Raw genomic sequence first — 27,478 nt, forward strand, 5'->3', positions numbered from 1 at the left:
TTATTTGGTAGATGTTCCCTTAAGGATACGACAGGGCAGTGCTGCTTAATCCAGTCTATGGTATTACTTTTGGCTTTGGTTTCGTTCCACATTGAACACTCTCTTCAACTCGGCACATATTACACGCAGGACTAAAGAAATGTGGGAAATTTTTTTTGGCTGTTACATTTATAAAGTGAAAGAACAGGGGAACACATACTGAGTTCCTATTTTAGAAGTGCCATTAAGAAGAGTCTTATGTCATGTTTCTAGGTTGAATTTTGTTGTATTTGAAGTATTTTACTTAGGTAGAACTTTTTTAAGGATATGTTTATTCTTGGAGGAAGTTTTCATTAAAGCAAGAGAATGTTCAGAAAATAAATAGAAATTCTCAGTTTCTCATTCACTATGTTGTTCTGACATTAATGCCATGTTGTTCCAAAATTAATGCCAGGTTGATCTTGACTTTTGTTTCAAAAAAATGCCCATATTTTAAAAGTAACTTTTTTCTCTAGGTAAAATGAAATAATTTCAGTTTATTATTTATGTATGAAATAAGAGTTTAATGTATAGGAAAATATAGAAAGAAATAATAAATAAGGACATGACAGAATACAATTTTCATATACTAAGAAATTGGTTAGTTTATGTACCATACAAGATGAACATTTGTTTTGGGCTTTGTCTAGTTACATGTACCTGTGAGTCCAGAAAACTAGAATACTAGGAGTTAAGAAAATTGATGAACTCATTACATGTTGAACCTACAAAAACTAGAAGTTTCATTGAATTTTGTAAAGGGGTAAAAATTTAAAAGTAAGTCATCATTCAGCTAGGATATATGTCTCTTTCCCCAGTGGAAATGTACTGCTTCCTAGTTGTATAAATTTGGTACACAGTGAAAAAACAGTGAATTCTATTTTAAGTCTTTGTTTTCAAATTAAAAGCTGAATTTCTGTAGTTTGATCATAGTACAAATATCTCATTTCAAAACCTGTTTTATAGGTTAAAGAAAGACTTGACATATAGCACTTCAGAGGAATTAAGATTTTATTCACATTCATTCCCAGGTCCACAGGCTGGGAGGAGGTTTCATTTTTTTTTCTCTTTTTCTTTTGACTGGTCTTCTCTGACCAGATTCCTTGTTTTCCTTTAAGAGAAGAGGTACTCAAAAAAATAACTGTAATATTTATAACTTTCTCTCCCATAATATTTATAACTTTCTCTCCCAGCATTTTCTTATGAAAAATTTGCTAATATAGAATTAAAAGAATTTTATTGAAAGCTTCTGCAAACCTACTACTTAGATTATACCATTAACATTTTAACTTGCACTATTTACTATTTGTAACTTTTAAAAAATACTTTTGTAACTACTTAACATTTTATTTTAAATTTTATAAAGTAAAAATCAAAGAGGCTTTGCCTAATGTAAAGAATTGCAGATAGAGCAGCGATTCTCATACTTTAATATGCATATGAATGAACTGGGCTCATTGAAATCTAGATTCTAATTTACTGGGTCTAGGTTGGGACCTGTGATTCTGAGCGTCTTAACAGGCTCTCAGGTGATGCTGATTTTGGTAGATGGACCATAGTTGGAGTGGAAAGGCAATAGAAAACAATAAAAGGAAGTCTTGATATTCTCACAGTGTTGCCCTCCACTTCTCAGTTGATGAGCCTAAAATAGCTGTGTCTTTCCATGTTCTATGGTTACTGTCTCAGAAGTACTCAGTGTTAATTCTTAGTGTTTGATGTTAATGCTTTAATATACCACAGCATTCATAATCAGAAAACTGCCTGGTTTCCTTTTAAAATAGATTTTTAGGTTTTATACTTTTTTTGTGGGGGGTGGTTGGAGAAGATGTATGTAATGTGTTTGATACGGAGTGAATTAAATTTGCTTTGTAGAAATTTATGTGGATCATCTAATTTAAATATTGAGTGATATAAAGGAATATTTTATTTCTTAACCTAAGTGTGCAACTTTTCTTATATTTAAATCCTGTTTTATTGATATATTTATGTAATTTATGTTGCTAAACTATAACTCAATAATTAGTTTCTAGTCTTTGATTTTTTTATTACATAGACTTGTTGATTTTCATCTTCTGTTGAAATTAATTTGATATTTGCATGCTTTTGGAAGACTTTATAAAGATTTATTCAAGTACTAATTGTGGAGATTATAAAATGGGACATTTAAATTTTATAAATTTTACATCTCCGGTGTTTTGTGAAAATTTTAGGCCCTATTTTCTCCAGAATATTTTGTTACTTATTTGCTAATTTTTATTTGTTATTTGAACAAAAGTATACATATCCTTGTTGTATTTTATTAACAGCTACTTATTTCACGCCCCAAGTTTTCGTCTTAAATGTGAACCTAAAACACAAACACCAAAGAGAATTAGTTTCAAGTTAGTAGGAACATGACATTCATTTAGAGCTTCTCATAGATGTAAGTCAGAGGCTGGCACACTTTCTCTGTTAAGGGCCAGATAATAAATACTTTAAGCATTGTGAGCCACAAAGGGTATCTATCCATTGTATTTTTTCTTATAACCCTTTAAACATGCAAAAATCATTCTTAGCCTTTGGGCAGTACAAAAAATAGACGGTGACTACATTTGGCCTTCTGGTTGTAGTATTGGTAGCCAATTCTCTGGGGAACTGTATTTGATTCAACACTAGAAGGTAGGGCAGACTTCTCAGCTTAAAATTACTAATGTAAGCCTGTAAGGATTTATAGTAAATTCTTCTGTTCTGTGAAAGAGAAGTAGTGGGCGGGGGGGGGGGGGGGGGGGGAGAGGGGGGGAGGGAGGTAACGGAAAATTTCTTCTAGTACTTTTTTAAGGTGTAAGGGTTGTCAAATATATTTTACCAACTTTAAAAAGCCCTCTACGTGGCTAGGATATAATGAATTGTATTTATTTACAATCATTTTAGTCCATATCTGAACAGCTAAAGTAATTTTTATTTTTTGCTAGTATGCTGTATGTAGTCCCTATGTCCCTACTTTGTAAAGACTGCTGCCTAGTGTATGTTTATCTAGGTGGTTAGGAATGGCCAGGTTTTCCTGGCTTCCTTGGGTAGTGCATGCCGTGTGGGCAAAGGCTGCTAAAACCAAAACATTGGCACCATGGTAGTCGGCTGTGTGTTTTCCAGTCAGCTAAAATCAGAAGTGGCGAGGCTCAGTAAAGTGGATGACAGAAGCAGAATTCTCAGCATATCTGCTACTCCTGATTCAGCTTTTTTGCCTTCTGGAGGTCTCAACTTGAGCATTATGTGAAAATTAGTTTTATGAACTTAAAAATTTTGAGTGATTGCATCCTGGTTTTTGTTCTTAATTTCTAGATACCTAAAGTTAGTTGTTAAAGACCTCCATTAAAGAAAACTTTTGACCAAATCATTTTAACAAACCAAATGGAAGGTGTTATGTACCATATTTTTGTTTAATAGTAGTTGAATTCATGTACATGAGATCAATATTTTGGACTTTAGCTTTTTATGAGTTAAAAATGGAACAGTTACTGAGCACCTGCTGTGCACCATACCAAGCCTCCCAATTAGGGGCATTGATGCATTTCAGTACCTAAGATGGGCTATAGTTTGAAAGGTTTCTTGAGAAATTTGGCATTGCAAATTTGCTTTTTAAAATATACCTTGTTCTTCCCATTCCTCTCCCCCAGGAAAGCTAGTATTCTTGCATCTGTCTATAATTAGGGTGTTTGAAGTGTTATTTCCTTGAAAGAATTTGGGAGAATTTTTGCAGATAATAAGCCATTATTATGGTAGGAACAAATACCAGTACTTGTTTAAAAAGAAATCTCTCAGTGAAAGCACTGTAGCCACCAGAATATGCAATGGTGCTGTTAACAGTTCTTTCTCTAGTATGGAATGCTCTATTACCTTAGTCTCATACGTATATTTTCAGATAATAGCTGAGCTGAAAATATCATCAAATGTCTTGATTTTTAAAAATTTACATGTACAAACTTGTACACTTTTGTTCCTAATAAGTATTTTCAATTGTTCTTAAGGTTTGGTAACTGACCTTTGCAAATGAGTGTATGTGGCAATAAGCTGTATTGTCAGGAATAAATCATTAAGTGCCAGTTAAGAGTTTAGCAACTAGCCACAGTTGGGTATTGAATATGTTTCAGCTATACTTTATCTTTAAAAATTACCTACAAATTTTGGCATATGAAACCAGTGTTCTCTGCTAGTGCTAGTAGTTTAAGGTACACACAAGGATAATCTCTTATGTCCGTATGATCTTGAAATATGTTACCAAAAAATAAGAAATGTTAAATCTGAGAAAATATGGTAAATAATTGATTCTTTAAAACATAATTTAAATTTCCTAGTAATAAAAATTAGTGAAAAGCCACTTTGGAATAACTTTCTCACGGTTGTATTAGCCGCTGAGCTCCTAATACTGAATATTTTGGTGGTGGGTAGTAGTCTTTTCTTTTTAATCATTGGCTTCCAATTCTCTCTCTGCATTGCTGGAAACAAGATCACATATTCTGGTATTGGTGATGGGGATGTGCACACTTACAAAGTAGACTCTTTCATGCTGATTTTAGAAGTAAGTTGCAATCAAACTTCGCTTCTGCTAAATTAATAGAAGAGCAAGACCCTGATTTTCTCCTCTCCTAGTATGTTTTAAGTACTTCTACATTGACCTTGTAACTTTTTAAAAACAGGAGAAAATCTTTACATTCTTAAAAAAATATGAGCTTTTACCTGGTTTGTTTAATTTATACATTTAAATTTCTTTCATTAATTTTCAAATTGAAAGAATTGTGAAGATTTCAAATGCCAGTTCATGCTTTACATTTTACATGCTATACAAAAGTCATTTTGTTGCCTTAAATTGCTTATATTATTGAACATTGATAGTTTCAAATATATATATTTTTTCAAGTACTTAGGAGTAAATATAATTTCTCTCCTTGAGAATTAATGGTAAATATAAAATATTAAAATTTTATATACTGGTACAAGTAGTTATGTAATTTAAAGTACCAACATATTTGATGACTTCAGAAAGTGGTTGAAAATTTTTATTTTGCAGTGAGCTTAGCTAGCTAGTTGATTAAATTGATTTCATTAAAAATAAGATTAATTTTCTTGAGCTATAGTGGTTTTTATTTGAGATAGCTGAATAAAAATGTATCACTGGATGGTATAAGCAGATTATGAGATGTACTTTTTTTAAAAAGATTTTATTTTTTTATTTTTAGAGAGAGGGTAAGTGAGGGTGAAAGAGGAGAGAAACATCCAATGTGAGAGAAAAACATTGACTGGTTGCCTCTCATATGCTCCCAGACAAGGGACTAAACCTGCAACCCAGGCATGCCCAAGCAGGAATCGAACTGGCGACCTTTTGCTTTGAGGGACAACACCCAACTGACTGAGCCACATTGGTCAGGGCTTGAGATATACATTTTACTTATAAACAATATATTATTATAATGCCCACTTCTTAACTGAAACTGAGTTTTATGAGTTTAATGTTTTACTTTTATGGTAAATTACCAAATTCTAGTGAAGGAGTTCTTGATATATTTTTGAGATTTATAAAAAATTAATATACCCTAAAGAATTGAAGTGTCTTTTTTTTTCTTTTATAAATAAGCAATGGATGTGTGATGACTTCTGCATGCAAAAATTAAGCCTTAGCTATCAACTTTATTTAATACTTAAATGACCAATTCTCTGTACCTGATTTAATTTAAAACTACAAATTATACAATTGATATGTAATAGCTTTTGGGGTGCTGGGAGCATTTGGTCACATTTAGTTCATAGAAGGACTGATGTTACCAATCCCAGAGAGTTAAAATATTCCAATTCCCATAGTAATTAATTTATTCCTAAAATTAAAATTTAAAACATTAAACTTAAGTTAAATGTGCAATAATAATAGACCAGCTTTCCTAAGCACTTAATTCATTCTTTAAGAAGAATGTGCACAGATACTACATCTTTCAAATTAATTTGCACTACATGTAGATTAATATTTGTGTTTCTTTTTTAGATATAAGCTTCTGCTTTGGCGATATAGTTTTCTGGACAAAGTAGGAGTACATCAATTTAACTAAACACTTGTCCCCATTGGCTGTGGCCTAATTTTTTGGACTGGGAAAGACATTAAAAACTTAGTTCACCTCCATGTGACCATATACAATTGTGTTTGTCATAGCTTTCTTTACGTGGTCTTAAGCAGAAGTCCCTTTTCCCTGTTTAGAGTATTTGAATTAAAATCGAAAGTATGAGGCCAGTATAATTGGAGACTGTTCTAAAAATTTTTTAAACTTGTAATCAGGATACAGAATGCAGTGCTACTGTTTTTGTTAAGCAATTCATAATGTTTAGAATTTTATGATAAACAGCCCTCATTTAGCAGTTTTCTTTAAATAATGTAGTTATCTATCTACAAAAGTCCCAGTTTCAGCTCCACTTGTCCATCCTGGAAATTCACTGGACAGTGTTGTCATTGAAGGGAGAACTCAAGATTCTAGTCTCTTCATCTGACTTGTTTTCAAGATGTGTATGTGTGTGGGTTTTTTTGTTTTTTGTTTTTTTTTTTTTTTTAAAGGAAGGTTAAAATCCTTTTGTACCACTTTTCTTCTTACTTCCCTCTTAGGGTTGGAATGGGAGGGGTGAGGATCAGTGCTACTTCATAAAGCATCTGGTCTCCCTAAGTTAAACAATTTAAATCTAACTTTAGGTTTTGATTAATTCAATGACTAGCAAAGTAAAATGATTGCACTAATACAAGTAACTAAGTTTTTCATCATGTCCTCTAATTGCTAATTTAATTTTTTTAACTTCTAATTCCATTGCAAAACTGACTTTAAAGAACAAACCAGGATTCAAGCCATATTTTAAAACTGCATCCCCAGTTTTATTCAATCAATTTGATGTCTGTTTTAAAAAGAAATTCTCAAGTAAAGCTCATAATTTCAAACTTCTTGCACATGGCTGTCCCAATAAATTATTATTACCAATGAAACAGACTTTAAAGAAGTTGTGTTTTACAATGCAGAGAGTGGAGGATGCTTTTTATACATTGGTGAGAGAGATCCGACAATACAGATTGAAAAAAATCAGCAAAGAAGAAAAGACTCCTGGCTGTGTGAAAATTAAAAAATGCATTGTAATGTAATCTGGTAAGTTCAGCATATTAATTTTGGCAGAAAGCAGATGTCTTTCAAAGGTAACGAAGCAGCAACCACTTTAGAACTACTGAGGTGTGGGCTTTTAATTTGAAATACTAAAAGAAACCCCAGAGGGAGGTGGGTGTGGAGGGACAGGTGAAAATGGTGAAGGGGAATAAGAGGTAAAAAAATAAAAATTCCAGGAAGAATTAAAAAACATGTCTTTAAAAAAAAGAAATCTGTAGTTTGTTTCCATAACTGGTATATTTTTATTTTTAATTTATGGAAGTTAATTATAATTGAGGCAGTTTTGATGATATAGACTAATCTACATTTGTCACAGGGTCTAGAAAGAAAAAATACTAAGAAACCATATAGAGTAATAAGGCTGAATGGCCCAGAAGGTGAAAAAAGGGCCACTCTTAACAATTCTAACTCAGTGGTGTCAACATCACTTTTTACCAAGGTCAAAAACCTGGGAGTCTTTGGATGACCCCTTCATACTTCTTTTTCACCCCCATGTAGAGATAACCATAAATTCCTATGATGTTACATTCTAACGTTTTCGACATCATTAGTTCACACCTGTTTGGTTTCTTCCTGGAACTATTAAAACCTCTTATTTGGTTTACATGTTGCTGCCTTCCTTCACAATGCAACCAGAGAGATATACTTAAATATCATTCTCTTATCTTTAAATCCAGTCACTGACTTCCTGTTAACTATGGAATAAAATCTCAGATTTCATAGCATGTTACAGATGGCTCTTAACATCTTCTTACCCTCCAACCTTTGGCCTTAGCTCTAAAAACTCCTTGAAAATTTTTTTGCCCTTATGTAAATGAACACCATGTATTTTGCTTATCTTCCCTCCAGGCTTGGCTGTTGCTCTTGTTTGGAATAATAGTATTCTTATCCTCTAGTTTTAATTAACTAACACTCATTCATGATTCTCTAATCTATTCTCTAAGAATCTTTCTTCAATCCCTTAGACTGAGTATAATGCCCTTGTGTATTCTCAGTATAGTATTTTTAATCATTATGCACTTACCCTGTTATTTTGAAATAACCTCTTTTATATTTGATTGCTGTACTGTAAGATCTTAGAGAGCCAGAATCACATATTTTTAATTTTTGCATGACCATGGCCTAATGAGGTTCCTGGCACTTAATAGCTGCCCAATTGGATTTTATTGTGTGAAATTTCTCAATTTCCTTTCTTAAATCAACCCATATTAAATTTGGTCTTGCTCAGAAAACATTTTATGGCATCAATAGATGCCATAAACTTTATGCCAAAGCTTAAGATTTTGATGTTAATGTTGTTTGTAATAAATAATGTTCTGTGAGGATTTGAGGTAAAATTCTAAGTTATCATTTATTGTGCAGATTAAACTAAAAGTAGGTAGTCTTTATTATATGATTTTAAGGTCAGAAATAATGTGGCCCCCAAAGGAATAACATATACATTGGAATAGATTTTGTTCCAAAAGCTACTATGTGGTCTAGTACTAATCTAAACTCAGAAGAGGAAACAAAGCATGACCATCATTAATTGTTATTGAAGTTTATGAACTCTTAATAGTTTTTGGTATCATTATCTAAAGAATATATTAATTTAGAAGGTGTGGTAAAATATAACTATTGCAGTACATTTTGAAAAGCCAAACTTCTTAAATTACAGTAGTCATGACCAGATTTAAGTGATTGTTTAATTTTTAATTAAGTTTAATTTAGTTTTAATTTTTTATTTTCTCCTTATTATCTTACTATTTTAAGTGAATTTTTAAAGTAGAACTATTTAGAATAAAATAAGTTTTGTGCTTTAATTTTTACTTAAAGATGGAATCAGAATACTTCTCTAAAATTCCTCATTTGTGCAAACTGTATTTTCAGTGCCTACGTATTGTGAATGTCAGATAATTGGGCACGATGAATTGAATCCTTGTTTTTTTCAGTGGACATGGATGGCAAGAAAAAAGTATACTTGGTAATACTTAACATTGTAAATGAAAATATTTTTACAAAATTAATTTTACAATGATAAATAGTAACCAGTTTTCTTAGCTCAAAAATGGATGAGTTTAAACAAAATAATTACTGGGATGCTACTTTTGTCTTATATATGTGTATATGAGAATGACTAGTTCCTATATAAATAAAGGCATTTACTGCTTTGTTTTGATTAATTGTAAAATTTCCCTAATCATTGAAATTATTTAATTTCAGTAAGATTGGGTAGAAAGGAAGATTCAGTGCAATATGAACCTAAAGTATTTGTCAGAATCTTAAAAGAAGATAATGTTAACAGATTTGGGTTTTGTTGTCTCCTAAATACTTGCATTGTTTTCAACTTAAAATGTGTTCTTCTCGGCCCTGGCTGGTGTAGTTTAGTGGATTGATTGCAGGCCTGTGAACCAAAAGGTCGCTGGTTCGATCCCCAGTTAGGGCATATACCTGGGTTGCAGGCCAGGTCCTCATTCAGCAGGGGGTACACGAGAGGCAGCCACATATTGATGTTTTTCTCCCTCCTTCTCCTTCCCTTCCCTTGTCTCTAAATCTAAATAAATAAAATGATTTTTTAATGTGTTTTCTGCATCCATCTTATGGTTTTTCCTTTCATCTGCTTTACTATTTTAGTACCTTTAATATTTTTCTTCATTATAAAAGTTGAAATAGAGTAGACTACGTATGGATATGTGATCAAAGAATTTGTGATGGTTAAGTGAGGTGAATTTAGATCCTCTTTTAAGTATTCCATTCTAAGTGTTTGTGATTATAAATTAGTCAGGGGATGGTGAGCTATAAAATTATTTTTTATATCACTAGAAGTTTTTGCTTTTTATTTAAGATGAGCATGAAGGTTTATGTATATTAAGCTTTGATTATATTGCTGATAAATTGTCTTGTCACATTTTCTTACCACTTTGGGTGAAACAAAACATATTGTATCAGTAATGGTATCACAAAGTGGGGAGCATTCAGTGAGTGCAGCTTGGCGGCTTTATTGGGGAACTTTTAATCATTCAAGTCAGTAATGCTGGTTTTTATCTTATTAATACATGTTTAAATGTGAGCAGACCTCATTACTATTCTGTTCACTTTTAAAATATTGGTAATACTTTTTTGAGTTTTGTATGTATTGTGAAAATTAGGTAAATGTAACTTGAAAATGACCGCATTTAATTTTGCTATGATTTTTAAATACTAATTTTGGAAGATTTTAGTAATACAATAAAGGGGAAACATCAGTTAAATTTTAAATTATTTTCAGGATAATGTAACAAATGTGTTTATATGAATTATCAGCAGAGATGGCGGAAATGAGTAGAAGCCCCATTTTCATTGTTCTTAAGGTGACTTGATTTATTTATACAATTTCATTTGTTGGGTATTTGTTCCTAGGACTCCCTCTAGTGTCTAGGTTTAAAAATATCAGTATGTTAACAAGCTTTTAAAAATAAATCCTGAGGTGAAGAGATTTTAAAGTATATTGAGGATTATATTTTTCTTTAATTTTTTAAATTGTACTTTTATATTTAATGTGCTCTAACAGGGACATGAGAAGAGTTGACATGCATAGATCTTGTATTATTTCATGGTTAAAATCTGTACTGCTACCGTCTTCAGAGTGCCACTTTCACATTATGAATTATTAAGTTGAAAATTACTCTGTTTTATAATCACTTTCACCCAGTACTGATTTAGATACATTGCCTTGATCACAAATAGATGTTGACCAAATGGATCACAATGACCAAGTGGGTATTTCTTTGAAGATGAAGCATTTGCTTTATATGGCAAATGTTTGAATATTTAATATACTAAAAAGAAACTAAAACAATAACAAATAAAAGAGAATCTTCTCTAAATTAAATTACCGTTTAAGTAATTTAGCTCCATTCTCCACAAATCTGAGTATTAACATTTCTCAAAGTGTAGTGTCTTGTGTTGGGTTACTTTAAATTTCTTACTTAAATGGTTGAGTATAATTGAAACCAATGCCTTAACACATCTGTATATAATATTTGAAACACTGGACGTATATTCAAATACTGTTTACTACTTGGTAATTATCTAAATCTAATTATTTTAAGTAAGTATTGAAACAGCGTAAATATTGTTACTGGATTTATGAAATTGATTATATTTGCATGGCTTAATATCTAATGTCTAGAAACTTAGGGATAAATAAGTGTAAAGACATATTCACACACATGCATATGAATTTTGGTTAACAAGGTGTGTCAGTATGTAAAAATTGCTAGCAAATTAAGTTCTGGGAAAGTGTCATTTGTGAAGCTTATGTAAGATTCTGTGCCATTACTTTTCATTGCCTTTGGGTAAAGTCAGTGTTCCCTGTAATATTGACAAGAATATCCATGAAGAAGACATTAAAGAAGCATAAGTGTGATAAATACTCACTTGCCTAAAGAAAAATGTGAAGTGCCCTTATCCTTTCTCAATATTGATGTTTCCATTAGTTTATCTGTATACCTCAAATCATCAGATATATTCACATTTTAATACTTGTTATATATTTCAGGGTGTTGACGATGCCTTCTATACATTAGTTCGAGAAATTCGAAAACATAAAGAAAAGATGAGCAAAGATGGTAAAAAGAAGAAAAAGAAGTCAAAGACAAAGTGTATAATTATGTAAATACAATTTGTACTTTTTTCTTAAGGCATACTTAAGTGGTAATTTTTGTACATTACACTAAATTATTAGCATTTGTTCTAGCATTACCTAATTTTCTTTCTGCTCCATCCAAACTGTTAGCTTTTATCCTGAATGCTTATTTTAAAATGACAGTGGAAACTTCTTCCTCTAAGTGCCAGTATTCCCTGAGTTTTGGTTTTTGAACTAGCAATGCCTGTGAAAAAGAAGTTGAATACCTGAGATTTATTTCTTGGGGTTTTTGGTGCATGCAGTTGATTACTTCCTATTTTTCTTACCAATTGTAAACTTTGGTGTGAAACAAATTAATGAAGCTTTTGAATCCTCCCTATTCTGTTTTATCTAATCACATATATGCTAATTATAACTTCAGTTGAGATTTCACTATTGGTTTTACAGAAACATTGAGGGAACATGAATTTCTGAGCTTCCTGTAGATTCTTCTTGTAGGCTTTATGTCCTCTAGTTTCAGCCACCCCTAATGAATGTAAATTTACACTGTTCATAAAGGTTTTCTTCCTCTTTCCACTGCTATTTGTTATAGTCATGTTCCCCCAAATATTATATTTTTTCTATAAAAGGAAAAAAAATGGAAAAAAAGGGCAATGGAAGATTATTAAAAGGCCATTTACTTTCCAAGAGAGATAAATTCCTATAATACTCTGAATAGCTTTTTCTGTTAATGGAGGCCTGGTATCTAATGAGGATTATAGCAACCATTTGTGGGCTATATTTACATGCTACTAAATTTTTGTAATAATTTAAAACATTTTAACGTGTAAAAACTCTCATAGGAATTAAATGTAGTCCTCATGTGTCAGATTGCTGTTTCCTAAAATAACTTTAAACCTTTTCTTGAACTTCAGTCTTTAAAAATAGTTTTAATTCTGGCATTAAAGATTATTTGAGCCAGTTAGCTTAGTAGGTGTTAAAAAAAAACCAAGTTGAAGTCCTGTGTGAACCTGTGAGCTTCACGGTGAGTTTCACAGTGTGGAGAGCATCCCTACGGTCTTCCCGTGTTGTCAAGCATTGGTTGGTCAAAAATGGGAACTAGAGGTTTGGCTAGCTCAGCAAGATACATTTTCACTGTGCGGTGGTTCTGCTTACAGATCAAGAACATCACTTTAAAAAAAAGCAAACGTTTTAAAATAAATTATTTTAAATGAGATTTTGGGGTGGGGATGGGGAAGACTAATTTTTTTTTAAATAAGGAAAGGAAAAAGTTTCAGAGTCTCTAGTAGTTCTCTTAATCTGGCTAAAGTAGCTAAAGTAATATTTCATAAAATGTTCCAAGTCTGGTCCATATTTTAAGAATATCTAATGCTGAAAACTAGGTAAATTAGCAAAATGATTATTTCAGTACAATTTTCCTTTTTTAAAATTTTCCTTTTGTAAGACATTTGATGTGAGAAGGCATGTTGACGTGAAAATAATCAGTGGACTAGGAGGAAAGTGACTTTAGATTCTGGTGTCTTTACAACTCTAATTTTGGGCAAATCACTTATCCATTTCTTTATGTTAAAATAAGTCATCTCAAGGCTATAGCTAGCATTACAATTACGTGATTCACATTCAGTTTACATAAAAATATACCTATTTGTTAGTCTCAGCACAATCTATAACTTCTTACCTGTGTTGCCATCTTCAGTGCCAGTCTTAGGCAAAATTGTACAAGAGGTGAAGTTAATTTTTTAATATCCTTTCTCAATATTTAACACCCTTCTCCCATGTAAGTATCATCTTGCCAGCCTACCCTTCTGTGTGACCCACAACTTGATGCTTTTCCTTTAAATATGTCTAATTCCCCTACACTCAAGATTTACGCTGCTTTAGATATCTCCTTGAAGATTTCCCATCAAGTCACATCAAAATGCCCTACATCTTACTTCCTCAGGCTCAACATGACCTGACAGATACTACCATGAGATTGGACCTAATGGTTAATTTTGAGGTGGTGGCTGTAGCAATTTAAGCTTGATCCTTTGAATGTTATCTGTTTGCTGCCTGGTCCATTAGTGACTATTTAGGAATTTTCATATCTTCTGTGAGTAGACAGAACCCTATCCAGTGGAAAAAGAATTTAATAGGGTAATGCTGAAAAAATTCCTTAGATAACTTATAATTAGGACTAGCCCTGGTAACAGTGACATATTGCATTGTTTTAATAATTAAAATCTTACAATGAAAAATACTTCAAAATTTAATTCATAAAGCCTACCTTTTAACATGGTTCATTAATTCCATATAGTTGAGTGCCCACTAAATGCCAGGCAGTACACAAGGCACTGGAGATATTGTGGTAAAGGGGACTTAATCCCTTTCCTAAAGAAGTAGTGCTTATATTCTCAAGTGGTCTGATATCTTCCTGAGGCGTTTGGCACATGACCCAGAGACAACATAATGCATATTTTAGTTTTGTAAGGAAAGGAGTTGGTTTTTTAAGGTTTCTTCCATTTCTGGAGTAATTATTTTGCTCTGATTCCATTGTAACTGGTTAATCAAGCTACTTTATATAAATTACTTTTATGTCATTGTTTTAAAGGAGGAAACTTGATTATATATTTTTTATTTGGCATAACTGTGATTCTGTTGGGACAATTATAGTATACATAAAGTTGTATGACATAATATTAAAATTCCCAAGTGTATAATATTCTGGTTGGTCTCTTTGTATAAGTAATTAAAATGGACTTTTAAAATTAAATACTGAATTCTAAAAGTTATGTTTATCGAAGTAGGAATAAACAAATGCCTGAACTAATTTACAGAAAAGGAAATTTCTGTGTAGAAATCATTATGATTTCTGAAATGCTTTGCTAGACTACAGGTTTACAGAATATCATCTAGGTGGGATGTTAAGACTTATATAGAACCTCTTCTTGTTTCTATCCAAGAGAAAGAAATGGCCAGACTTCAAGAACAGCAGTGCATAATTGAGTGAGGGAATTTTAAGACTCTTGCATTTTTGACATAGCTAGACAATTTTTTTTAAGCAATGGTAATTTTCCTTTATTATATGAATTGACAAAAGGTTTTCATAGAGATTTTAAAAAGGGAGAGATGATCCTAGAAGTAACATAAATATTGTTTAATTATTACAGCCTTAAAGATGAAAATCCTTGTTGAAATTGAAAAAGTGCTAAATTACATAGTCTTAGACATTAACATGTTTGTGGAACAATGTAGCAGAAGTCTGTAGTATAATTTGAGTGGATATTCCCAATTAGGAATTCTAGGCTCTATTTTAACTGAGTCACACTGCATAGGAATTTAGAACCTAACTTTCATAGATTATCAAAACCTTTGCCACCTGCACAATTTTGTTCTAGTATATAATATAAAGAAATCTTGTGAGGCATGTTAAGTTGCAGTTTGCACAAATTCATCTCATTTGTATTCCAGTGACGTTTTTTTCTCCTAGTCGTTTTTTTTTTCCCCTAAACAGTATATACACAGTTATTTTGTAGGCAATAAAAACTGTCATTTACATTTGTCAAAAAGTAATAATTTCTTGATAATTATGTACTAATGGTTTTTAAAAACCTATCAGTTACTATAAAACTGAATTTATATTTAATAACTTCGTGTTAATATTGGGTAGCATGAAATCTGTTTTGATAAATTCAACAGCATACAACTGATAGCTGCAAATTCTTTCAGAAAATGAAAATTACTTTCTAGAGATACATTCACATCAGTTTTAAAAACACAGTCATAACTAGATTAATACTTGTTTTAGTTTAATAGTTTTAAGTGCCTGTTTGGGATGATGCATAACCTTAAGACCATCTTTAGGTTAATTTAGATGAATTTAGGGAAAACAGTTATTACCTACAGAAGTGTGGGTTACAGAGGGTCCACCTCCCCATAGAGCTAAATGGGTTATGTAATATTTTATCCAAAAGTTTCCAGTTCCACTGTCTTGTGTTTTCATGTTGAAAATACTTTTGCATTTTTCCTTTGAGTGCCAATTTCTTACTAGTACTATTTCTTAATGTAACATGTTTACCTGGAATGTATTTTAACTATTTTTGTATAGTGTAAACTGAAACATGCACATTTTGTACATTGTGCTTTTTTTGTGGGGCATACGCAGTGTGATCCAGTTTGTTTTCCATCATTTGGTTGCTCTGACCTAGGAATGTTGGTCATATCAAACATTACATTTAAAAATGACCACTCTTTTCACTAAAATTAACTTTTAAATGTTTATAGGAGTATGTGCTGTGAAGTGATCTGAAATTTGTAATATTTTTGTCATGAACTGTACTGCTCCTAATTATTGTAATGTAATAAAAAGTTACGGTGTCTATGGCAGTGTGTATTTCTTCATAGAAGTTTGAAACATTTGCCCCACAATTGACATTGAGTAGTTTCTAAGCCACTGACACTATAGTGTATTAGTAAATCTTTTTTTTTGCAGCTTCTAAGTTAGAAATATTCTTTATTTATGAAAGGTACTATGAACATTATGTGAAGGTTTAAGTGTTGCATAAGCTTAAGACCATCTTAGGTTTAAGTCCATTGCCATGTTTAGAAGTATGTACAAAACAGATCTGCCTTTATGACAAAAATAACAATATTTATTACTTTTTATCAGAGAAGGTAATTGATACACAACAGGTAAAATTTGTTTTAAGGCCCAAAGGGAGCTAGCAGCAAAATAATGGAAACATTGAATAGGTTTGTGTGAAATGCCAATTGCTGGCAGGCTATTTCAAGATCAGAAGTAATCTTCATGTATATTATTTCTCTAACTGCACTAAAATCATGACCAGATGCTATTTGATTTGTAGTGAACCTTCCTAATGTACCAAATGGAGCCAAAAATAAGGTGCTCCTTCAAAAATTAATAGAATAATGTTCAAGAAATTATTTTGCCTAGTTACATGTGAATTAAGTGGCATTGTCAGTAAAATGGAGAAATGGGCTGACAGTATTTGGCAAAAACCTATTAAGTTAAAACCATTTTAAGTACATTATTTTTTCATTTGAAACTAGGTGCTCATTAATTTGTAACTTGTAGTTGGCAACATTATGTAGCTAAGTTTCTATTCCAGTATAAAATTGTGCATAAAGGATTGCTGATAAAACTTAGTATGACTAGAAGTTGAAACCTGTTTTTAGTTCAGTAAGGCAGCTTAACTATTTTTTACATGATGTGTATATGTTGCCATTTTAAGTGGAATTATTTTTATATTATACATAAATAGATGGCACTGGTTTTCAGCTAAATTACGGTAATGATCAGTTAGTGTCTTTGGTATCTGAATAATAGCGTTGTTTCATAGCTCTGTATTTCCTAAGGAAATACAAGGCTTCTAGCTCTTTCATTACAAATTCGCCCCGTCCAATAAGTTCTTTGATCTTCTCTGGGTCCTTCACGTCTTTGTTTTTAAGGAAAGCATTCTTCAGACGCCTTTTAAAATAGTCTGCTCCTTTTGGATACTCTCGTCCAAGGTACAGCAACTTAAAAAAGAAAGATTATATATTTCTAAATAATCCATGTCATATAATAATATTTATAAAATTGGCAACATAATTACTTACATTTTTATAAAGATTCAGTACTTCCCCTCGTAAAGTATTGGCCATTTTCATTTATCATGGATAATAAACCACTTTTATACACAGCATACCTAAAGAAAAGAAAAGTTTCTTTGCAAATAACTATTATAGTCAAAAAAGAAGCAAAGGAAGATTTTACACTTTGGGAAAATGCTAACCTTTTTTTTTTTAATCACATTAATACTTGGAGCACTTTTATGTTCCAGGTACTGGGATACAGCTATGAACACTGGTCAGATAAGATACCTGCTCTCACAGAACTAACATCTTCTGAGGGAGACATAAGAAGCAAATTTCCTTAGCATCAAAGGAAGACTATTCTGCCTGGTCAAATCTAGAAGGGTGCAATCTTAAGAAAGGCTAAAGAGGAGAAACTGGTGGTGTGAGTCAACCAGGCCCATGATAATGGCAGATGGGCAAGAAGGTGGGCAGTGAAGAGGCCAAGTGGGCAACTCAAAAGGGGTTACATGAGCAGGCAACATTCAGTGGGATTATACTATCTTATGTGTGATTCATTGGTGCTGCATGGCAGACAGCTCCTTAAATGCACCATGACAAACTAAACAGAAAACAATTCACAATGCTTGTTATAATTGTAAGGATTAAATCATAACATTCCTAACATAAGCAGGCCCAAAGTAAATGTCACTTACAACCTCCTTCAAAATTCTCTAATTCCCATTTTCCCAGTGACCTACAAAAACATTTTTATACTTTATGGTCCTCATTAACAATTTTTCTTTTGAAATAATTTCAGTCTTGCAACATACTACTGTTTTTTTCCTGAACTATTTGAGAAGCTGCTAACATGCTGTCTGATCCACCTGACTACTTTGCAGAGCCATCCAGTAGAAACATATAAGCCACCTACATAATTTTACATTTTCTAGTAGTCCATATGAAAAAAAAAAATGTGAAATAATTTTAATAACATTTTTAAAAAATATATTTTATTGATTATGCTATTATAGTTGTCCCATTTTCTCCTTCACTCCCCTCCACCCTGTACACCCTCTCCCACCCACATCCCCCCCTTTAGTCATGTCCATGTGTTGTACTTATAAGTTCTTTAGCTTCTATATTTCCCATACTATTCTTACCCTCCCCCTATCTATTTTCAACCTACAATCTATGCTACTTATTCTCTGTACCTTTTCCCCCCTCACCTCCCACTCCCCTGTTGCTAACCCTCCATGTGATCTCCATTTCTGTGGTTCTGTTCCTGTTCTAGTTGTTTGCTTAGTTTCCTTTGGTTTTGCTTTAGGTGTGGTTGTTAATAATTGTGAGTTTGCTGTCCTTTTACTATACATGTTTTTTTTTTTAATCTTCTTTTCTTAGATAAGCCCCTTTAACATTTCATAAAATAAGGGCTTGGTGATGATGAACTCCTTTAACTTGACCTTATCTGAGAAGTACTTTATCTGCCCTTCCATTCTAAATGAAAGCTTTGCTGGATAGATTAATCTGGGATGTAGGTCCTTGCCTTTCATGACTTGGAATACTTCTTTCCAGCCCCTTCTTGCCTGTAACATCTCTTTTGAGAAATCAGCTGACAGTCTGATGGGAAGTCCTTTGTAAGTTACTGTCCACTTATCTCTTGCTGCTTCTAGGATTCTCTCCTTCATTTTTACCTTGGCTAATGTAATTATGATGTGCCTTGGTGTGTTTCTTCTTGGGTCCAACTTCTTTGGGGCTCTCTGAGCTTCCTGGATTTCCTGGAAGTCTATTTCCTTTGCCAGAATGGGGAAGTTCTTTATTATTTGTTTAAATACGTGTTCAATCTGTTGCTTTTCCTCTTCCCCTTCTGGTAACCCTATAATTCGGATGTTGGAACGTTTAAAGATGTCCTGGAGGTTCCTAAGCTTCTCCTCATTTTTTTGAATTCTTATTTCTCTGTTTTTTCCTGTTTGGTTGTTTTTTTCTTCCTTCTGATCCACTCTATTGTTTTGAGTCCCAGTTTCCTTCCCATCACTATTGGTTCTCTGTGCATTTTCCTTCATCTCTTTTATGGTAACCTGCATTTTTCCATGTAATTTGTGACCAAAATCAACCAATTCTGTGAGCTTCCTGATCACCAGTGTTTTGAACTGTGCATCTGATAGATTGGCTATCTCTCGGTCGCTTAAAATGATGAGTCCTGGGGCATTGATCTGTTCTGTTTGAGCCATGTCTCTCTTTTTTTGTTTTTTTTTTTTTGGTCTGGTTGTTCCTATTACGGTGAGGGGCGGAGCCTTAGGTGTTCACCGGGGCTGGGCACCCCAGTCGCTAGATTGTGACGTTGTATGTGGGGGCGGGGGCGGGGGTGGGGGAGGGAGGGAATGCCTCCACCTATGCCTCCATCTTGGCCGGAAGTCTTTAATAACATTTTTATATTTAAAGTACTATTTCAATGTGCCATGCAAGCTACATTTTAGTGCTTGTAAGTACCCATGACTTAGTTGCTGCCACACTGGATAGCACAGCTCAGAGTGGATTTTCTATGAACAAGGGCATTTTCCTACAGAACAATAAAACCATCAGCATCAGGAAATTAACATTGCTACGTTAGTCCTGTCTGATCCACAGCCTCTTCATATTCTTGAAATTGCTTTAAAGATGCCCTTTATATTTTATAGCAAAAGTATCAAATCCAAAATGACACGTTGCCCATTTATTTTGATGTTAATTTATGGCTAGACTCAGGCTGTGTAGTTTGGGCAAAAATACAGACATGATGTTCATTTCATTTTAATGTATTCTATCAGGTGGACACACATTCCAATTTGTTACAGTTGATGTTAATTTTGATCATTAAGGTAGTGTTTGGATTATCCACTGTAAAGTTACTTTTATTTTTTCCCTTTGAAGTATTTTGTGGGAAGTACTTTGAGACTACATATATGTATTCCTAAAAAAGCCTTTCATCTTGCAAAAACACATTAAAAATAACAGGGCTTATAGAGGAAATGGGTTTGGGACAGAACACTCAAATCCTATGCAACTAAACAACTATTAAACAGAAATTAGTACCTGGAGAGCTAATTTGGATCACTTGGATTGCTCTGAGCCTAGCTGCAGACTCATGGAGATGTTTAAAATGCTCAAAACTAATAGAGTAGCCTGGGAGTGGGAGCCGGGCTGGAGACTAGGAAGTATCAAAAGAAACAGGAGGAAATCTTCGATAATGATGGGTGTTTATCATGATTGTTGTGATGGTTTCATAAGTATATGTGTATGCCAGATTTATCAAATTGTGTTTATAATTTAAATAAGTGTAGTTTATGTCAGTTCCTCAGTAATACTTTTAAAATGCTAAGAGTATGGTTGTGAGATGTGGTCAGGGTAGGTGATTCAGTCTGCCACCTGTCAGTTGAACAACATGGGGTATTCTTCTCTGGGGAAGGAGCCCTGAGTGTAAGCACTAAGTGAAGACTTTTTTTTTTCTTGCGGAAGTTGATAAATCACATAGGAACCAACATCCATGTTAAAACTTGTATAATCCCCTTTTTTACGAGTGTATGACCTAATTCACATAACAAGCATACAATGTAGCAGAACAAGTTCTTTTCCTTTGAGTTCATAAATGGTAGCAGGCTTTCAGTTTTCTGTTATTTTCCTCCAAGTTACTCTTTTTCTGCTTGCCTTTGCGGCATCATTCCTGAGCTTTCCTCCAAAGACTGGTAAACCTTTTCTGTACTCTTAGAGGTGAAAGACCAAAAAATGCATCTTAGAAGGTCTGCATATGTGGTTGCAACTTACAGACTGAGCTTCACTTAGGGTGATCTGAGTGGGCCCTTCATTGAGGAACCTCTGCCATCAGTCTTAGATCTTTCCTCTTGGGCTGGTCAGATTCCCCAGCCCAAGACTGGAAGAGTAGAGTCTTCCATTCTTCTGAGGCTTTGCCTGTTCAGTGGAAGAGGGACGTGGGCCTTGCATTCAGTGTTACGTATATTCAAATTTACTTAATTTATTTTTGCTGTGGTTCTCGTGTACATAGTATGACTAAAAACACCCCAGTCCAGAGAATAGTACTATTTTGTCCACAAATAAGCCTCCAGTCTTCCGTGCGAGTGAGGGGGTACAGTCACTTAGAAGTGTTGCTTAAATAGCTTTCACTTAATCCTATTTCATTTTTCATTTCCAGTTCCAATGGCCTTCTTTCAGTGCCTTTTGTAAGTAATGCGGTATAAATTGAGATTTAATGGTGTGCTCAGTCACATTCACCTACCTGCCCTGCAGCTTCCAGTCTTATTGTCATCTCTCTCATTTTTCCAACTTATTTTTATATCTTGTTACTGAAAATTTAGTGGAGTTTTGGGAGGGAATGAACTCAGATGGGTGTATTAACCTGCTATATTAATACCTAATTTCACTTTTTTAACCTTCTTGTTTGGCTGAGAGCCATTTTCCAAATACAGTTTAATTTTACAGTAAAATCTGAAGAATGACTCTTAAGAACCACTTGCTTTCAGGGTTCTAAAACGGCTGCAGAGTAGCTGGAAGCTCCATCCACTTGCTCCCATCCCCAGTCAGTTGGGTCTTGCAGCTAAACCACAGAGCAATCAACTAAAAAATCCGGCTGAGTGTGAGTCAGAGCATGTGTGACTGAGTGCAAGTGTGCGAGTGCCTGTGCACTGGCAAGAGCACTCGGGGGCAGGCGGCCCAGGCTCTCCTGGTGGAGCCTCCATCTACTGCTGCCCCAACTACAACCCGGCCTTACGCTTCTGGCTCACAGATTTGGAGCAGCAACCCTTTTGTGGAACTGTCAATGTCCTCCTCAGGAAGAAGCTGCCAGAATGACTGTGCCTTAGCACCCAGACTGGCCTCTGGTTTCTGCACCTGCCAGGCTGTGCCCCCAACCTGCTGCCGGAAGCCAAGGCCTGGGGGACTGTGGTACTTCCCTGGAGGGGGCTGTGGCTTCCCCAGCCCCAGGCTCACTGGAACCTCGAATAGGACAGTCTCACTGAGGAGGATGCGGATCAGCTGAGGAGCTGGGAGCACCAGGGGCAGAGACCACAGCAGGAGCACAGTGGCAGGAGCCCAAGGCTGACACTGGAGGGAATGGTGTAAGCACCCAGCCATAGTCCCATGTTACAGTTTTGCTGCTGGACTCTTCCCTTCCCTCTCCTACCCGATCAGGATGACATGAGACTTAAAAGAAGATGGTGCACAGAGGATATATTCTGTTGACTTGGGAGGGGCAGGGAGATGTGTTGGTGTGAGAGAAGAGTTGATAGGTAGCCTCCTGTATGTGCCCAGACTGGGGGATCCAACCCACCCTTAGATGCCCTTTCAAAGCAGAGGCTTAGGGATTGAGCCCCTTAGCCAGACGGGGGAAAGTTCCCACCAAGGAAAGAGCCAATGGAAAATCAGGTCCCAAATAAACAGGAGTCCACATAACCCACAAAAGGACATTCCTGGAGCACTCAGATCAGGAGACCAAGAAGTCTGCACCATGGGGGCCCTCTGCTCTGGGGAGAGATAAAAATGGGTGGAGATAAAATCATTCCCTCCCCCCGCCCCCACTTAAATGGCAAAGCATAGGTTGTGTATTTGCAGCTACCCACCTGGGGCCCCAGGGAAGGGAGGGTGGCACAGACTGGAGTCACGTGAGGAAAGTCTGGAGTGGGAGGCATGGGGAGAGTCTTGGGGGAGCTCTTACTGAGAAGAGCTAGCCCCTCCCAGGGGCTAATCAAATACCTTACCCTGTGGGATACACTCCCCCCACCCTCTGGAAATCCCCTCGCCACAACCTCTGAGATCCTGTTTACTACACTTACCAACTTTTTTTTCCTTTTAGTAGTTCTGCTCTGTCTTGGTGTTCTGCTTTGTTTTTTTTTTTTCTCCCATTCTGCATTTTAACCCTTGCTGAGCCAACAGCAAAGTAAACATACTCAGGGGTCATCAGAGACTGGCAGTAGGGTACAGTAAACACACACTATCATGGAAGACAGACTGGTCTCCTCACAGGAGAGCCACAGAAACACCCTCCTGGTATCTGGCAGACACAAAATCTGGGCTCTGGAAGCCTGCTGAGTACAGGGAAATAATCCCAGACAGACTCAGATTAGTGGCTTGGGGCAGGGGCGCAAACCCACCATCTTCCCTAAGGTCTGAAAGGCACCTGCCAACGGGAGATCCAGGAATCACAGCCCCATTTCCGCTAGAAGCCCTCTCAGAAATAGTTGGGCCTGCAACTAGGCTAAGATTGACAGCAGGCCAGCAGGCAGACAGGTGGAGTGGTTCCTGTGGTGACCTGGGACATTTGCTGACACCCCTGGACCCAGTGCTGATAAAAGCCAACTTTGCAGAGCAGTTTTGGCCTACCCTGGAAACAGCCACACCTATTCTACTCTTTTGGTAATTCCACTGTTCCCTTGTCCCCTTTTATTATTTGTATTATTTTTTCTGTGCTCCTTTTCCCCATTTCCCTCTTTCAATTCATTACAAATAGATCTCTTCCCATTTCTCCTCATAATCACTTTTCTTTGGTCCTCTCATATTCTTTTTCCTTTTCCCCTTTCTCTACTACTCCATTCCTCTTCCTGCTTTCACTATTCCTTGCTCTCTTTTTGTTGATATTGCTGTAGTGATCAGGGAGGGGTTGCTTGTTTTGGTGTTTATTTTGTGTTGTTTTGCTTTGTTCTGCCAGCACCTATACAACAGCACACAACACATGGTGGAGGATGAGCCTCATAGCCAGGTGGAGGGCAGTTCCCACCAATGGATGGGCAAATAGCAATCAGGACCTAAACACAACAGGAGGGTCCACATAACCCACACAGAGAACATTCCTAGAGCATACGTTCAGGGGGTCAAGGAGTCTATACCACTGGGGCCCACAGGACTCCTAACACACAAGGCCACTCCACAAGACAGTGGGTCAAAGCAAATAGATCTAATACACAGAAATAAACAAAGAGACAAGTAAAATGGGGAGACAAAGAAACAACATCCAAATGGAAGAAAAGGAGAATCTCCAGAAAAAGAGCTAAGCAGAATTGAGGCAAGCAATTTATCAGACATAGAGTTCAAAGTGATGGTTATAAGGATGCAATTCCTATTAAAATGCCAAGGGGATATTTCACAGATCTAGAACAAATACTTAAAAAAATTATATGGAACCAAAAAAGATCCCCCAAACCTCAGCAATCATGAGAAGGAAGAATAAACTTGAAGGGATCACAATACCTGATATCAAACTATATTACAAGGTCACTGTAATAAAAAAAAAAAGTCTGGTATTGGCAGGAGAACAGACATATAGATCAATGGAACAGGATAAAGAAGAGAGTCCAGAAACAAACTCTGTCTCTGTGGTCAATTAATATTAGACAAAGGGGGCATGAACCTACAATGGAGTAAAAATAGCCTCTTTCCATGTCTCTGGTTCTGAGCAAAACAGAATTAGAGACATGGAAATAGGGAATAGACTGACAGCTGCCAGAGGAAAGGGGAGAGGAGAGGAATGGTGGAAAGAAGGGGAAAGGATAGTCAAAGAACATGTATGAATGACCCATGGACATGAACAATAGTGTGGGGATTGGCTGTGGAAATGGGGGGTGGGCTGAATGGAGGAGGGCAAAGTGGGGAAAATTGGGACAACTCTAATAGTATAAACAAGAATAAAAATAGATTAAAAAGCTTAATTAAATTCAGCAAAATTAAAAAAGAACCATGTGCTTTTAAAATAATTCTGAATTACATTTACATAGATATAATTTCAAATTGCAAATTATAGCCTGTTTAATTCCTGGGAAAGAGCATAGTTTAATTCACAGCTTGTAAATTTCTGCAGGCTTTTATAGATGTGGCTTAAATTGTACTTTTTAGCTGTTGTTCTTTTTACAAATTATGTATAACACAGGATTTTCCCAGCAAAAAAAAAAAAAAAAGTAGCCAGATGTGGCTAAGGTAAGTTCGTCCATTCATTGATATGTTCATTTAAACAAATTAAGGCAGTTAATCTTTATTAGTGTACACTGACATTCAGCCATTTAAGTTTATTTTAGGCTTTGGGAGAAACAGGTCTCCTTGGGTTTGCAATTGCTGAACAATTTAAGTGCAGCCAGGACCTGGGACTGCTCCTTAACTGTGCATGAAATCATGGAGGTTTCTCTTCTTGTAAAGAGTCAAATGAGTTAAGGACAAAAAAGAAGTCCCACACCATTCTAAGAACGTGGATGTGTGTGGTAGGAAAGGTGTGGGAGGAACAATCCCCATTGATGGCTTTTTTTTTCTAGTGACCAGGCTAACTAGTGAAGACTCAACTTCAGTTCTGGGTTAAGCAAGAACTGTCATTTTACTAGGGATTATGGCGCTCAAAGCTATTGTTAATCACTCTTCCCCATAACGTTCAGATGGCAATCAAAGCTGAAAGAAAACTGGCAAGGAAAGGCAATGCAATGTCATTATTTGTTGGGTTTTAGTAGACTTGACTCAAACAGATAAAGCATATTTCCCCAAACTAGTTAAACCTAAAAAGCTTCACACAAAAACTTACTCCAACACATTTGCCAGCACCAAAGAATATGTAAGCAGAGAGGTAGGGAGCAAGAGATTTTGTCTCCAAAGGCTGGCATACAGTTTGATCTAATCTTACCTAGAAGCCAGATCATATAAATGAGTTGAAAGGAGATGGTTATCCATGTTCAGAACAGGTAGATACTACACCTGTCTGAAGGTAAAGAGGAAAGAACAGGGCATTCTTACTCTTTATGCAGCTTGCAAGAGAAGTACTAAAGGAGAACCAAGCTCACTGGCATAATCTCTTATAGCACAGTGACTCCTAGAACACACCCCACCCAGCCTGTTCTATCACATCCATAGCAGTTCCTCCTCCCGGAACAGGGAGAGCTTGGGCAAGTCCTTTCCCCGAGACACCGACCATTTGAAGGTAATTCAGAACTAATAACCTTCTTTCCCCCATGAATCCTAGTTCAATGGACTGAGGTTTTGTGCCATAAACAATATTTTAGTTGAAGATAACTTAAAGCAATTTCTTCCATGCCATCGGTTTCAGACATATATGAAGTCGACATTAACATGTTTATCTAACCACCAGAGATTTGGAGGTGAAATGTCATAAACATTCCACAACCTGGGTTTCTGTTACAATAGGGATAATAACACTGTAACCCACAAAGACTAGCTCAGTAATATTCATTAATAATACATTTAATCAATGACATTGGGATAGAACATTATACAATTAGAATTCAGAGATGAGAAATGGTGCCGATAATTTTAAAGTATTTCCTGTCATGTTATGCTAAAACAGGGTTTGGGGTCCTAAATCCTGGAGAAATCAGTTGGGCTTTGGAAAGAGGTTAATATCTTAAATTACTCATTTCTTCTAGTTTTCTGTTGGTCGAAGTTGCCAGTGAGTGTTTCTTCACTTGGGGCGGAGACAAATTCTGAAGGTTGTGTTCCTGGTTATCACAATTTTTGATCTTGGGCAAATAACCTGATGAGCCTAATCTTAACCCTCAGCGACCGTCAACTGTAAGAAAGAACTTTGCCCAGGAATTGCTTCAAGTCCTTCCCAGTTCTTGTTTACAGCGGCTCTAAGAAAAACAGGCATATATACCTTGCGCAGGAACTAAACAGAACCATGTGCAAGGAGACGAGCCCGAAGGTCACTCACTTAAAAATAACCAACCCACCTGGAGCCAATTTACTTCTTTACCTAAATTGCCAGTTAAGCCCGTCACCCCACTGGCAGCCAACCCGGGTCATCACTGGACCCAATCGCGTAGCTGGGGTGGCCCCTTTCCTTCTGGAAACCCTCGCACAGATTCTTCGCGCTCCAGGGAAACAAGGAGGGAGAGCCTGTCAATGTCAGAAGACGCTCAGAAACCCTTTCCCACACACGGAGAATATCCTCGCCCAGGGAACACTTCACCGTCTGCAAACCCCGAGGTCGGCAAAACGGAACAAAGCACCCCGGTAGCGGCACTCACGCACTTTCCCGCACGCCACAGCCGGAAAAACTCCAGAGGGCTTCCACTCCTCAGTCGGTCAACTAAGGAAGCAGCGCGGGGGAGGGGGAGAAACCTGTCTGGGGAGGGGCGTGGCGCCATCCGGAAAAGTCTAGCGC

At 35.7% G+C, this 27,478-nt stretch overlaps 2 protein-coding genes across 9 annotated transcripts in view; one reads left to right on the forward strand and one right to left on the reverse strand.

The window, feature by feature from the left end:
- Positions 1–15,345, forward strand: part of KRAS (KRAS proto-oncogene, GTPase) — a 48,260-nt gene extending 32,915 nt beyond the window's left edge. For 4 of the 6 annotated variants that reach the window (XM_036019249.1, XM_036019250.1, XM_028531648.2 and 1 more), the window contains exons 5-6: positions 7,040–7,163; positions 11,698–11,774. In XM_036019249.1, coding sequence (XP_035875142.1) covers positions 7,040–7,159 — 120 coding nt within the window. In that variant the 3' untranslated portion in view covers positions 7,160–7,163; positions 11,698–11,774. Of the gene's footprint in view, positions 1–7,039; positions 7,164–11,697 lie in introns of all 6 variants that reach the window. The other 2 variants (XM_028531644.2, XM_028531646.2) reach the window with 1 other exon arrangement.
- ETFRF1 (electron transfer flavoprotein regulatory factor 1) lies at positions 15,270–27,469 on the reverse strand. Of its 3 annotated transcripts, none has more exons than XM_028532787.2 (3): positions 27,346–27,469; positions 17,383–17,471; positions 15,270–17,301 (listed from the first exon to the last, which is right to left on the reverse strand). In XM_028532787.2, the coding sequence occupies exons 2-3, from the start codon at positions 17,431–17,433 to the stop codon at positions 17,080–17,082; spliced, it is 273 nt and encodes a 90-aa protein (XP_028388588.1). In that variant the 5' UTR covers positions 17,434–17,471; positions 27,346–27,469; the 3' UTR covers positions 15,270–17,079. The 3 variants fall into 3 exon arrangements, with proteins under 3 accessions (XP_028388588.1, XP_035875145.1, XP_035875146.1); XM_036019252.1 differs by having other exon boundaries at positions 27,342–27,450; XM_036019253.1 differs by lacking the exon at positions 27,346–27,469 and adding an exon at positions 21,139–21,282.
- Between the last annotated feature and the right edge of the window lie 9 nt (positions 27,470–27,478).

The sequence above is a fragment of the Phyllostomus discolor genome, chromosome 2 (assembly GCF_004126475.2).
Source record: "Phyllostomus discolor isolate MPI-MPIP mPhyDis1 chromosome 2, mPhyDis1.pri.v3, whole genome shotgun sequence".
NCBI lineage: Eukaryota > Metazoa > Chordata > Mammalia > Chiroptera > Phyllostomidae > Phyllostomus > Phyllostomus discolor.